A 13,409-nucleotide genomic window follows, 5' to 3' on the forward strand; every position below is an offset into this window, starting at 1 on the left:
GTAGGGTTCCACTGAGCAATGTGAAAACCCACGAGTGCAGATCATTAACCCCCCCCCTTGCCACGACCTTGGGCGAATGGGTACAAAAGCCAGAGGATAAATACTCCCCACTCCCAAGTCACACGTGGATGATTCTGAAGGCCACTCTGCACAATTCCTCGGAGGGTCTCCAGCAGGATTGAGCCCCGGTTCTCACAATGGTAACCAACCCAGTGACGCACCCTTAGAATGGCTTTCCGTCCTCCGTGTGCCAGTCATTCTAGTCAGTCCCCCCACTTTGGTTCTGTAGGACTGCACCCCAGAATGACTAGCTAGGTGCAGATCCTCTTCTCAGACCCAGTTCTCGAGAGGATGCCAAGCTCAGGCACAGGTGCGCACACGCAAGCGCTCTCTCGAGTATGGACCTTGTAGTGGAGTTGTGGGTTCTGGGGCACGAGTCTGTTTCATTTTATTATATAACATCACACTGACTTCCTCAATGATGGGACCAATTTATTGCCACCATCAGTACGTGGAGGTTCCCGTTGCTCCACTTTCTCATCAACACAGATTATTGCGAGGTTGTCTGCCCCCCATCCCAGCAATCTGGTGGACGAGTAGTGATAATTCATTTTTATTTTAATGGCTCATGTGGTTGATCACCCTTTCATACAAGTAATTGGCCAGCTGGATACCCTCTTTTGTGAAACGCCTGTTAATGTCTTTGGTCCATTTGTATTGGGTTGTCTGTACTTTTTTGTATTGATTTATTAGAATTAATTTTATTTCCTGTGTTCCAGGCTTTGGGTGTTCAAATATGTCACAAATTGTCTTTGGCTTGTTTGAATGGTTAATTTCATGTGTTAACTTGACTGGGCTATGGGATGCCCAGATAGCTGGTAAAACCTTATTTCTGGGCGTGTCTGTGTTTCTGGGAGAGATTAGCATTTGAATCAGATTGAGTAAAGATCACCCTCACCAGTGCAGTGGGCGTCATCCGATCCAGTGAAGGCATGAATAGGACAGAAAGGCAGAGGAAGGACCAATTTGCCCTCTGCCTAAGCGGGGCATCCTAGTGCTGCTGCCCTTGGACATCGACACTCCTGGTTCTGGAGCCTTTGGACTCAGGCTGGGACTCACTGCATTGGTCCCCCTGGTTCTCAGGCCTTCGAGATGTCCGGTTTGAGAGCCCTCACCAGAAACTGGATCAGCTGGAACCTTGATCCTGGACTCCCCAGCCTCTAGAACTATGAGAAAATAAATTGCTGCTGTTTAAGCCACCAGATCTGTAGTTTACTGTTATGGCAGCCCAAGCAGATGAATACAATAAACATACTGAAATTAGCTTATCCATTAGCCTAATAAGGGTTATTAGTATTGTTTTCAGGTGTTATCTGTTAGGAATGAAATTGCTATAAATATCCTTCTACAAGTCTTTTTGTGAATGTATGTTTTCTTTCCTTTGGGTAAATACCTAGGAATAAAATCACTGGGTCATAGCGTAGGTATATGTTTAATTTTATGCAGAACTTTCTGTTATGGACTGAATGTTTGTGCCCCCCAAATTCATGTTGAACTTCTAACCCCGAATGTGACAGTATTTGGAGATGGGGCTTTTGGAAGGTAAGTAAGGTTAGATTAGGTCATGAGGGGATTAATGGCCTTATGAGAAAAGGGAGAGTCCCCGCGCCCCCCTCCCCACTGTGTTTCTGCTCCAAGGAAAGCCATGTCAGGACACAGCAAGAAGGCCGATGTCTGCAAGCAGGAGGACAGCTCTCACCAGGAACCCATCACCTGGCACCTTGATCTTGGAATTCTAGCCTCCAGAACCGTGGGGAATAAATGCCTGTTTTTTGTTTTTTGGGTTTTTTTTTTTTTGCGGTACGCGGGCCTCTCACTGTTGTGGCCTCTCCCGTTGCGGAGCACAGGCTCCGGACGCGCAGGCTCAGCAGCCATGGCTCACTTACCGAAGGCCCACATACCGCAAAAAAAAACAAAAAACCCCCCACAACTCTCAACTTTCAGGCTGTGCATTTTCTTCAGTCGACAGCACTAACTACAGAGCTGGCTCTCCTCCTGTGGCTGCACGTGAACTCTGCCCTGATCTTCATCTGTGGGGACAGCCTCTTGACGAATGGGGGTCACATATATGGCTGTGTACAGCCACAACCCTCCAAAGAGCCCCAGTGTTTGCAGAACGGTCTAGAACAGGGCTTGTCTGCTCTTCCTCTTGTCTGTTCTGTGTACCCGCTGCAAGGGCATCTGGCAGCCCTGGGGCAGGGATTCCTTGCCCTGATAGGTGTGTGAGTTTGTGGGCTGGAGGCTCTGTCTGTCTGTCTGTCCACGGCTGTCTGTCCAGTGCCCAGGAAGGTGCCTGGGACTTTGCAGGGACGCACGACATCTGCTGAAACGAGTGATCCCCTCCGTGGGGCTGGGGGGCTCAGTGGTGACTGTCCCTCCCCGCGACTCCTGTGCTGTGTCTGTACCACAGCTGTGACAGATGGGACCCCCTGGGCCCAGAAAGACCCTCTACCGGACCAGAAAGTTGGCAAAACAGACACTGCTTTACTCTTTCCACCATCTGCACGTAGTGGGGACTTTATCAACTCTTATTCCTGAAGGTTAAATCCGGGTGCCCCCAAAGAACCCATTTTTTGGTCCATCTCAGTTGGGAGATGGAGAAAAAGAGGACGCTTGCTGCTTTTCTCACGATGTCTGAAAGCGCACAATTCCAAAGCCAGGGAGGTTTCCTGCGCGTCCGACAACGATGGCAGGGGAGTGACAAAAGACATGTCCACATATGGAGATACAGGGAAGTCATTCTGGCTTATACATGAGTGAACTTGAATTTGATGCTAACTAAAATAGCCTGTGTGTGGCCTATCAAACCTACACTGTACCTCTGCTTTAATTATTAGGGAAAAGGACACACTGACCAGAAGTAAAGAATGTCCATGTTAAAAATAAAGATTAAATGCCTCCCTTCCTGGGACACCGATACTGGTTACTCCTTTGATGGTTAAGTCCCCCTTCCCAGGTGACAAGGCCATACTGACTCGCTGGGTACGTGCTGGCCTGTTCTTTTTTTAAAATAACCTTGAAGAAATGAAACCCTGACTTGTTTAATGTTCTTTGTTTTGACAAGATATAAAAGTGTGTTGCTCTCCGGAGCAGTTTCTCAGAGTCATCTGGGAAGCTGGCTTCCAGGCTAGTCCTCAGTTTGGCTCAGATAAAACCCTTTTCTATTCTTATTTTAGATTGTTTATTGATTATTTTCATTGACAGGTGAGGCGTGGTCCAGCTGTTTGATGAACTACCATATTGCCATAATAATCAGATTAATATGGTTTTGTGTGTGTGTGTGGTTCTCTGTGTGTTGTATTTTACATAAAAAGGTGAGAAAAAGACGAGTGGATTCCACATAGCAATGTGGAAAACGCTTAGGCCGTAATAACATCTGTAAAAGGTAGAATCCAAAATGCTGTGCGTTCTCCGACTTACCGAAGCTGTCTCTGTGCCAGAGGGTCACAGCTTTGCTCACGGCCGTGAGGAGGAAATTCCATCTCAGCTGGAAGCGGGCGGCCAATCTGATAAACTCCTCTTTGCTTCTGCTTGGCTGTGACATTTTAGAGAGAAACAAATGCTGGGGTTTTTGATAAAGATCAAGGCGAGCGTGTTGTCAAATGCGCCCACGGATGGTGCACAGACAGTCTCACGAGGCCAAAGCGGGGCAGGAAGAAGGAAAGCCGAGGTGAGAGGAGGCCCAGGCCTGGGCCCGGTCTTGCACCATCTCCTGTGGGGATGGTCCCAGGCAGAACTCTTTGAAGTGGGTGGGGAGCAGGCAGGAGGTGGGAGAGCAGCTTGCTTCTTTTTTTTAATCCCACACAGTTTTTTTAGAAAAAGGTCACTTGTGGGGAGCCACAGGGGAGGGGGGCCTGCGGGGCGGCCTTGCTGCAGCCCCCTTGGCAGCTGCCTCCGAGAGGGTCGGGGGCTAATCTACACTTGGCGAGTCTGATACCGTGAAGAAGGTGCCTGGAGTCCCCCAGTGGCAGAGGGAAGGGTGCCAACTTTGCAACACAGAAAGCAGGCCGCTGCGCCGGGTGAATTTTCTGAGGCCCGGAGGCCCACCTGTGTGTCCGGCGGAGCCGAGGTCATCGGATGGCCTGAGTGGCACTAAACCAGGTACCGGGGAGATACCTCCACGTACAGCCTAAGGAACTCCCCACGAGACTGACAGTAGCCTCGGGCCACACTTCAGGTGAGTTACAAACCGGCAGAGTCGTATGTAATTTCCAGCACAGGCTGGAGTGAACCCGAGTCTCTCCTGACTGTCCTGCATGAGGACCACCCAGACACTCAACCGCAAGTCTCCGAAGAAGAATGGCAGCGACTGGCCAGGAATAAGGAGATGCCCTTTCCTCTCGGTTTCTGTTCAGCCCCCGCTGAGAGCCCCCAAAGGCCCACCCTGGGCTCTGGGTGGGTGTGGACCTGTAACCAAGCGGGACCCCATGGGGCCCTCCCAGGACAGACCCCCCCCACAATATCCTCTGCTGTAGCTCTTCTCTGAAGGACCCAGATAATAGTATCTCGTGCATATTTCCTGAGAGTTTCAGATGCTAAACCCCCCCACCACCAAATGGAAGAAATTAACTACCTGATGATCATGAGACCTGCTGGGGCCTAAGGACTGATCACCATCAACCAATCAGAGAATTGTGCACGAGCTGATCACACACCCTGGGACCCGGCCCCTCCCCTCCCCTGGCCTTTCAAATTGCTTTGTTGAAACCCTTCCGGGAGTTCCGGGGTATTCTGAGCACAAGCCAACCGTCTCCTTCCTCATCTCCTTGCTGGGCCCTGCAACAAACCTTTCTCTGCTCCAAACTCCAGCCTTTCAGTTTGTGTGGCCTCACTGTGCATCGGGCACGTGAACTTGGGTTTGGGAACAGGCTCCCCTCGGCAGCGGCATCCTCCCCCAACGACTTGGGACCACCTGGAACGGGGCTCTCGGGGGGAGCCCTGCTGGTGTACAACACACACAAGGATGCTTCCTAAAACCATCCAGAGAAGGAGCTGTGGGCGATCTCCGCACAAACATTCACAAGTGAACAGACATTACCCAGCTTTCCTCCTCTTGCCGGCAGCGTGATACCTCGGGTTCCTACATTTAGAAAGGACTCCTGGGCCCAAACTGCACGAGAACCAGGGGAACGAAATGAAGCACGACAGAGCTGAGCATTCCTCTCCTCTGGCTCTGCCAGATGCTAACAACCTGAGGCCATTAGTCATCTTGGACAAGCCCGAGGCTTCACATTTTAACAGTCTGAGTATCTCATTGACAATAGTCTGTGGTTTTTTTTTTTTTTTTTTTTTTATCATCCAGGTTGTTTTACAAAAACAAGCCCTTCGAAGGCAGGCAGTTACAAAACCACCAGTTTTCGAAGACGCTTCCCTCGTGATGCTGCAGGGGTGAGGACAGTAACACTGTGTTACACGGTCTTGCGTGCAGGACCGGTACCAACGGTCTCAGTGGGCTCAGCGGGGTTGAAGTGGAGGCTGCGTGAGTGTCTGAAACGAGGACCAGAGGATGGAGAGCTTCATCCTGTCGAATGAATCGCTGTCTCTGCAGCTATGCACCCGTGCACGTTACCACTGGTACAAGTGAGCTTTGCCGAGGACCAAGGAGGGGGAATCAAAACCACACAGAATCTGGAAAGACTATATCCAAGGAGCAAAGAATGGAAACAGACACCTGCCAAGGCTTGGAACCAGCTTGAAGCTCCTTCCTGGGTTTTCCGGGGGAGATGGAGGGGGCCGGAAGACATGTGGCTGGAGGCTTAAGGAGAAAACCCGAGTCACGTTCTGGTCCCAGGCCCTCCAGGTCCTTGCTCTCTGCTGCAGAGATGTCCCCCTCTTCCCTAGACCGGTCCCCCGCTTTCCCTACGCCCACTCTGCTCCTGCCGTCCTGTCTCCCTTTCTCAGCTTATTCTAATCCTATCTGCCCTTCACCTCCCAGTGGAACCCAACTCCCTCGTCAAGGTCTTTACCTGCTACTTCGGCCTTCAGAGGATGATGCCTCGAGGGGCGGGAGGCCCCGTGTTTCGGGTCCACTGGGGCCAGGGTGCTGGGGCTTCCCCTGACAGCATCCTCCGCTCTTACAGGGTGACTGAAAGCAGCTTTGGGCGGAAGAGAGCACTTTGCAGGAGGTCCCTTCATCTTGTCACTAACCTCAAACCAGGCGCTCCCATGCTCTACTCATCCCTGGCCCTAGCACACCTTTCAAATCTTTTGATCACACGATACTTTGCCTAACTTGTTGGTTCTTTCCATAGATCAAAGAAATAGAAATGAAGAAGTCAGTAACAGATGACCGATCTCTTCCCCAGCTTCCCCTTCAGAAATCTCAAGAACAAACTGTGTGAACACAATAGCGTCTAAAGAAAGAGCACAGGAAGTCGACAAGCCTGCACACAGTGGGGCGTGGTGACCACTCTGACCCCCCATCTCAGTGGTTACCTGAGATGACTTCCCTTTTCCGCTTTAAAAACTTTCTTGGCTGAGGAGAATCTTCGGAGATAGTTATGGAGGACACCGAGTCCACCGTCTCCCCGGACTGCCAGTATTCCGCTCAAAGGCAGTTTCCCTTTCTGCCAACATTTGCCTCTCTTGAGTACTGATTTTTATTTTTTTATTTTATTTTATTTATTTTTTTGCAGTACGTGGGCCTCTCACTGTTGTGGCCTCTCCCGATGCGGAGCACAGGCTCCGGACGCACAGGCTCAGCGGCCATGGCTCATGGGCCCAGCCGCTCCGCGGCATGTGGGATCCTCCCGGACCGGCACACGAACCCGTGTCCCCTGCATCGGCAGGCGGACTCTCAACCACTGCGCCACCAGGGAAGCCCTTGAGTATTGATTTTTAAGCTGCAAGCAGCTGGACCTGATTTGGTAATATGGCTGCTGATGAGGGTGATGATGACAGTCAAGCCAATGGGCCTACTGAGAAGTAAGTCCAAGTGACATGTCCAGCAGAAGGACCAAATCCGCCCCAAACGTCCAAAACCAATTCATCTTGGCTTTTGTGAGCCCAAGCCTGACACCTTACTGGGACTGTCTGCAAAACCCTCAGATGAGCACCATTCTCCCCAAACAGACAAACCCATCCCCCTCCTAGACACTCCTGCTTGGTGCACACATACTCACCTGCACACTAACACTTACCTGCCCACACCCACTCACATGCCCTCCCACGCACAGACATGCTCACATATGCACACGTGCTCACTTGCAAGCAAACACACACACACAGAGTTGCATGATGTGCCAGCCTCTGAGACATCACTTCCCCAACCTGAACCCCCGTCCCAGCCTTGACACATTTCTGTCCAGAGTGCCAGAGAAAATCTTTTCCTTTGCACCAGGTCCTGGGCACTCAGTGCTATAATGTAGCTAGAATGACCCACACCCACTTCTTCTCTTTAAAAAAAAAAAAAAAAATCGTGGTTTTGTACCTGGAAGACAAACGTTTGGAGGTTTGAAGACAGACAATTCACGAATACACTGAGGTCTGTTGACGTCCCCAGCAAAGAAATTAAACTGCTCAAACCTATCAACAGACAAAACCAACCCAAGATTGTGAGCGGCAGAGCAGAATTTCCCGGTAGGTATTTGTATCCCCGGTGACCTAGGGGATAACATCCGCACTGCAGTTCAAAGGAATTCCCCGCGGCCTCGCCCTCATTTTGAACACACAGGCTGCCTCGGGCTGATCTGTCACCCCAGCTCGTCTGGTTCAGAGCTCTGTGGTCTTGCCTTCTAGCAATCCCCTCGGCTACTTGTTGAAATGGGAAGAAACCGTTTGAAATCGTAACTACACCTTGTAATCGCACAGAACCCGGCTCCAAGTGAGCGCACTGCAGGATACAGACGTGACCTCACCCACCCCTGCCACTTTTATAAAGGGGGTAGTTTGTTCAAGTCCTTTAACTGATGGTGGGCATCAAAGCCGCTGAGGGATGTTAGGTGAGTTGCCCAGGGCTACAGACCCTGTCAGTACAGGCCCGAGGGCTGCAGCCCAAGTGTGCGACACTGGGACTTGGGTCCCGCACCCGCGCAGGCAGCGCTGAGAGTGGGAGGACAGTGGAAGCGCATCTGTCTGAGTGCCCCCATGTGCCAAGGAGATTTAGATAACCCAGTGGGCTGCCGTGGCCCTGGTGCACATTTGGTCAGGCTCCGTCTGGAAGATCTTCCAGGCACATCTCAGGCATTCGTCTGCCAGGGGTCATGCTGTCTCCCTGCCGGCTCCGTGCCCGCTGGAAAGGACATGCAAGGATGCCAACAGGAGCCCAGGAGCCACTGGCAGGCTGGCGGGCACCTGGGGGAGAGGCCTCATGCCTCGTGGGTCTCCCTGGGCTTGGGCTGGGGGTGAGAGCAAGGTTTGGGCGGCCAGCTGGGATTGCTGGGGAAGCCAGTGGCCTGGGAGGGGGGCTTCCATGGCCCTGAAGCCTGCTGGGTTAGGTGTTCACCTTTCAGCTGCTGGTCTGGTTGGAGGGGAGTCTCCCAGGGGAGGATCTGGGATTTGGGACAGTCAGGCAGTAGGGACAGGGGAGATAATCAAGGGACAGGCAAGCAGTGGGGGGAGGGAGCTACTTAGCAACAAGTAAGGACCCATTTCATTATTTTAATAACTGGTACAATCCTACCAAGTCAGCCCCCCCTCAAGGTCAAAGGAAGAGGACGGGATACTTTGCGGTGCTTTTAATGCATCGCTGAATCCAAGTAGCCATCTGGTCGTGAAATGCTGAGGTGCCCCCGTGTGCCAGCCCCGTGTTGGGCGGGCCGTGAGGAAGCCCACAGCCCACACCTTGAGGGGGCTTCAGGCACTGGGGGGCAGCTTTATGCATGGCTGACCCCTCCCGGCAGCCCTCAGACCAAAGCCTGGCGACTGGGGGAGGAGGTGGTAACTGGTCTGCAGCGCCCCCTGAAGCAGCTCCCGGCTCCCCCCAAGTGGGGAGCCTCCTGCTGTGGTGACTGTGCCCTCGCAGTGATGTAACCACGCGTAAGCCAGCTCTTCGTGGAACTGTAACTGAGGCAGAACCCTACGGGGCCTTCCCAGGAAAGACCTCCACCCGTGTCTTCCGCCTGCCTTTTGTCTGTAGAAAATCTTTAGCCAAAGAAGAAATTTAATCAGAGGAGTGAGAAAATGCAGAAAGAAAGGAAAACAGTCAAGCAAGACAAAATAATAATACTTTAGCCATTAAACACAGTCAAGGACCTTTAGTTCCTACTCAAGGACTCTAGAGAATATTCTGAGCCCTGTCCCTTGAGCTGTTTTGCAGATACTGACACCCCCTCCAGGTGGGAGAAGTTAACTGTCTGCTGCCCACGAGCACGGAGACCCCAGACCGGCTGGAACCAGAAGGTTGATGAGGCCGACTCCCGATGACCTCACCACTAGCCAATCAGAAGAGTGTCCACGAGCTGACCACGCCCTGCTCCTTGAACGCTATAAGACTCCTCACGACCCCTTCCAGGGCGGGACACACAGTCTTGAGGGCATGAGCCTGCTGTGGCCCCCTTTGCCTGGCAAAGCAATAAAGCTATTTCTTTCTACTTCAGCCACAACTCTGAGATTTAATCTGGCACCAGTGTACAGAGGCCAGATTTGGGCATCAGAATGGAGATTTTCTTCCTTAAGATTAACTACAATTGTCAGACAGTGTTGGGACCCAGAGTACGCGGCTCCAAAATGTGCCTCAGTGGCATACTGGTTAATTTGATTGAAAAGTTACTTAAGAAACGGCCAACACAGTAAGGACACTGACTCTCCCCCTTGGTCTCCCTGAAAACAGGAAATAAATCTCCAGTGTGAAAGGTGCCCTTCCGGCACCAGGATGTAAAGAGACACCCTTATCCCCAGAGACAGGGAATTCAGGCTGAGAACAAACCATGTATAAACAAACCATGTTACTTTTTTTTTTTTGGCTGCGCCGCCAAACTTATAGGATCTTAGTTCCCCGAGCAGGGATTGAACCCAGGCCCTCGGCCATGAAAGCACGGAGTCCTAACCACTGGACAGACAGGGAAGTCCCAAACCATGTTAGTTCTTTAATTTACTACCCAAGCCCCAATTCTGTTTAGCTTCTTCGCTAATTGGGCACCCCAAAACCTAAGTTTCTTTGTCTACTTCTTAGGTCCCATTTCTATAAGACCTCTGTGCACATGAATTAAAATTTGTGTCTTTTTCTCCTGTGAACCCGTCTTGTGCCAGGTTGATTATTAGTCCAGCCAGGAGAACTCAAGACGGGTAGAGGGGGAAATTCCCCCTTCTCCGGACAATAGCAAAGGGCAAAAATATTCATGGGGTTATATAGCACTTGTTTGTAAAGTAGTGAAATAAGGTCAAATCACCGTTAAACTTCGCATTGTTTAAAATAACACCTGGTGCAGGAATTCCCTGGCGGTTCAGCGGTTAGGGCTCTGTACTCTCACTGCCGTGGGCCTGGGTTCAAACCCTAGTCGGGGAACTAAAATCCCACAGGCTGCGAGGGTGCATGAACAAACAAACAAACAAAACTACAGTTAGAGCAGAAACTGGCAAGGCAGAGAGCTAGGTCAATCCCACTCAGGCCCGAAGAGGCGACCTGTGCATCTACAAGAGGGATGCAGGAGGGTTTTCCAAAGGAGACAAGAAAGATTGTCAGTCAGCAACCACACTCACTCGGTAAATATGTCCTGGCACCATGGACCCCAGGGTTCTCGGGGCACTCCTCACCTTCTGCAGGAAGAGGTGTGTGAGCAGATAAATTATAACGTCAAAGAGGAACATTCCAATCTATTAGGAAATCTATAAATCAGTGATGGCCATACCAGCCCTGATTATATACCAAACACTGCAACCAAGCAGCTGAGGAAGGAGGATTACATTTCACCTCTGTGTTCTCCTCCAGGTCGTCAGTGCCGCTCGGGTTACTCGTCAGGGCTTTCTCGGAAATATCCAAAGCACCCTGATGCATGATGGCGTGTAGATCCAACTTCAGGATGCTGACTCTCCCGCTGTTTTTCAGCACCATTCTCATGGTCTAAAGACAAACGGCAAACGCTACAGTTAATGAAATCTTGTCATCTTACTTTGGCCTAATGCCCCCTCTCCAAATGACCAAAATTTTCTTGCTGTCGAAGAGAAAGAAAAGTGGATTTGGGTATTTTTGCCCGTTAAAACTGAGTCCTAGGGCTTCCCTGGTGGCGCAGTGGTTGAGAGTCCGCCTGCCAATGCAGGGGACACGGGTTCGTGCCCCGGTCCGGGAAGATCCCACATGCCGCGGAGTGGCTGGGCCTGTGAGCCGTGGCCGCTGAGCCTGCGCGTCCGGAGCCTGTGCTCCGCAACGGGAGAGGCTACAACAGTGAGAGGCCCGCATACCAAAACAAAAAAAACTGAATCCTAAATGACAATCAAAATGCTCAAATTGCACATATTCTAGAACTGCCTTTCTGACAGTTGGCATTTAGAACGCTTCTGCTCACGGGCAGACGTCTCAGGGCCCTGCAGCTCCTCCTCCCAGTTCCCTATTCTCTGCACCCCGAGCAAGGGGCCTAAATTCTCTAGAGAGGGAAACGGTGGGTAACTGGGCTCTGCCAGGCAAGTGCAGTTCTGGAGAAGCAACAGGGCGGGCGGCCTTTACAGGATGGCTGTGGGGACTCAGCTCTCCTGTCCTTCCTCTGGGGAGCCTGGGTCAGTGAATTGGGCCTCCGCTGTCCAATGGGACAAACCTCTCCCTTACGTGTTCGGGGTCTGCAGGACAAGCGGTGAGTCCTCCTCACACCAGCCCCAAGAGCAGGCACTACAGCCATGTCTGTTTTACGGAGAGGAAAGGGGCCCGTGGGTATTCAGCAAACTCTCCTGGAACCCTGAGTGTAAAGGTCCGGCTCCCAGCAGGCCAGGCTCTGGACCCTGAGCTGGCCGCTCCAGTGGGTAGGGATGGAGGTCGTGTTGCAAGGTCGTTGCCATCGCCCCAGTCGGGAAGGTGAAAGTGCCAAGAACCGGATGGGCCTCCAGCTCAGAAGGAGAAACAACCCTTCTGGTGGAGGATGGAGATGGTCAAAGGGCGGGCCTGGCTGGGCGCTCCCCCGGCCAGGGCTGATTTGGGGCAGGAGGCCGGTCCCAGGCTCTGTCCCCATCTGCCGCCGTGAACTTTTCCAAGTGGTCAGAAAGGGATCAACACAGCCCGGGGTGCTGGGGATGCCAGGCGTGGGTGAAGAGTAGACGTGGCCTGTTCTGCGGGCCCTCGGGGGAGAGAGCGCACAGGGTGCAAGCGTGGCAGACCTGCAGAGGGGAAGGGAAGGAAGTGGTGAGGGCTTGGCGGGCGGGGAGAGCTAGAGGCAGCGACGGAGAACCTCACAAAGGCAGGAGGGAGAAAACCGGGAATTTCCAGGACCGTAAAACACGCGACCCACACAGTGGGTGTGTGCTGGCGTTCACTAGGGCCACGGAGCTGGAGGGATACCAAGGGGTCAGAAGCAGGGAGGCCCGGGACAGCCAGCAGAACAGCTTGGGCTCCCAAGAGGAAGCCGTCGCAGGCTGGAGCGGACGAACAGCCTTCTGCGACAGCAGAAGTGTTCAGACACTGTGCCCTGGCAGCCGGATGGAGGGGAAAGTCACCAGGGTGACTGGGACCACGTGGGTGTGAATGCCTGGCAGCCTGGAGTTGAGCAAGTCAGGCTACGGGCGGAATTTCTAAGGAGGGCGAGATAATCTCTGAGCCTCGCGGGAGCCCACCCAGAGCACAGAGAGGCGGAAGGATGCTGGGGTCGGAACCCTTGCCGGCCCTGCTTGGGTGGGCAGTGAGCTGAGGACTGCAGCTGCCGCCGGGAGCTGGCTCAAGAGAGGGGAGGCACGGCCCGTCTCCCCCTTGCCCTTTCCTATCTCCCTGTTCCCTTGGCCCCGCTGCGATTCACGAGGGGGAAATGGTAAGAGGGTGTTGATGTATCAGCACAAGCATCCCTTGTGGGCACTAAAGGAAAAGCCGGGAGAGCCGAAGCGGCCAAGCCTTGTGGACTGCAGTTTAGTGCCTGAGGACAGAGTTAACACAAGAGCGGAGGAGGCCTGCCCCACGTGGAAAGTTCATCTACTCTCACAGCATTTATGTTGTCCCTCAAAACCTACCTCTGAGCTTGGAGATCTGTAAGAGGGCTGGAAAACCTTCCAAAGCAGTGAGGAACCACAGCTTAGACTTCTTACTAAACAACTGGACAGATTTCAGATGCTGAATAGAAACATCTTCCAAAAAGTCATGAAGGAGAATGTCCTCAATTCCCGACAACAGAAGTGTCAAGCCAGGGACTTCCCTGGTGTTCCAGTGGTAAAGAATCCGCCTTCTAATTCAGGGGACTCGGGTTCGAAGCCTGGGGACCCTGGTCCGGGAACTAAGATCC

General features: G+C 52.5%; 1 protein-coding gene across 1 annotated transcript in view; it reads right to left on the reverse strand.

Moving 5' to 3' along the window:
- Positions 1-1,708: 1,708 nt before the first annotated feature.
- Positions 1,709-13,409, reverse strand: part of RFX8 (regulatory factor X8) — a gene marked incomplete at its 3' end in the record, with an annotated part of 61,049 nt that continues 49,348 nt past the window's right edge. Inside the window, 6 exon segments of the mRNA XM_082642369.1 lie at positions 1,709-1,734; positions 3,481-3,595; positions 7,490-7,584; positions 10,903-11,059; positions 13,113-13,135; positions 13,138-13,291. Coding sequence (XP_082498495.1) covers positions 1,709-1,734; positions 3,481-3,595; positions 7,490-7,584; positions 10,903-11,059; positions 13,113-13,135; positions 13,138-13,291 — 570 coding nt within the window.

This window comes from Mesoplodon mirus (assembly GCF_964341445.2).
Source record: "Mesoplodon mirus genome assembly, chromosome: 14".
NCBI classification, from domain to species: Eukaryota; Metazoa; Chordata; class Mammalia; order Artiodactyla; family Ziphiidae; genus Mesoplodon; species Mesoplodon mirus.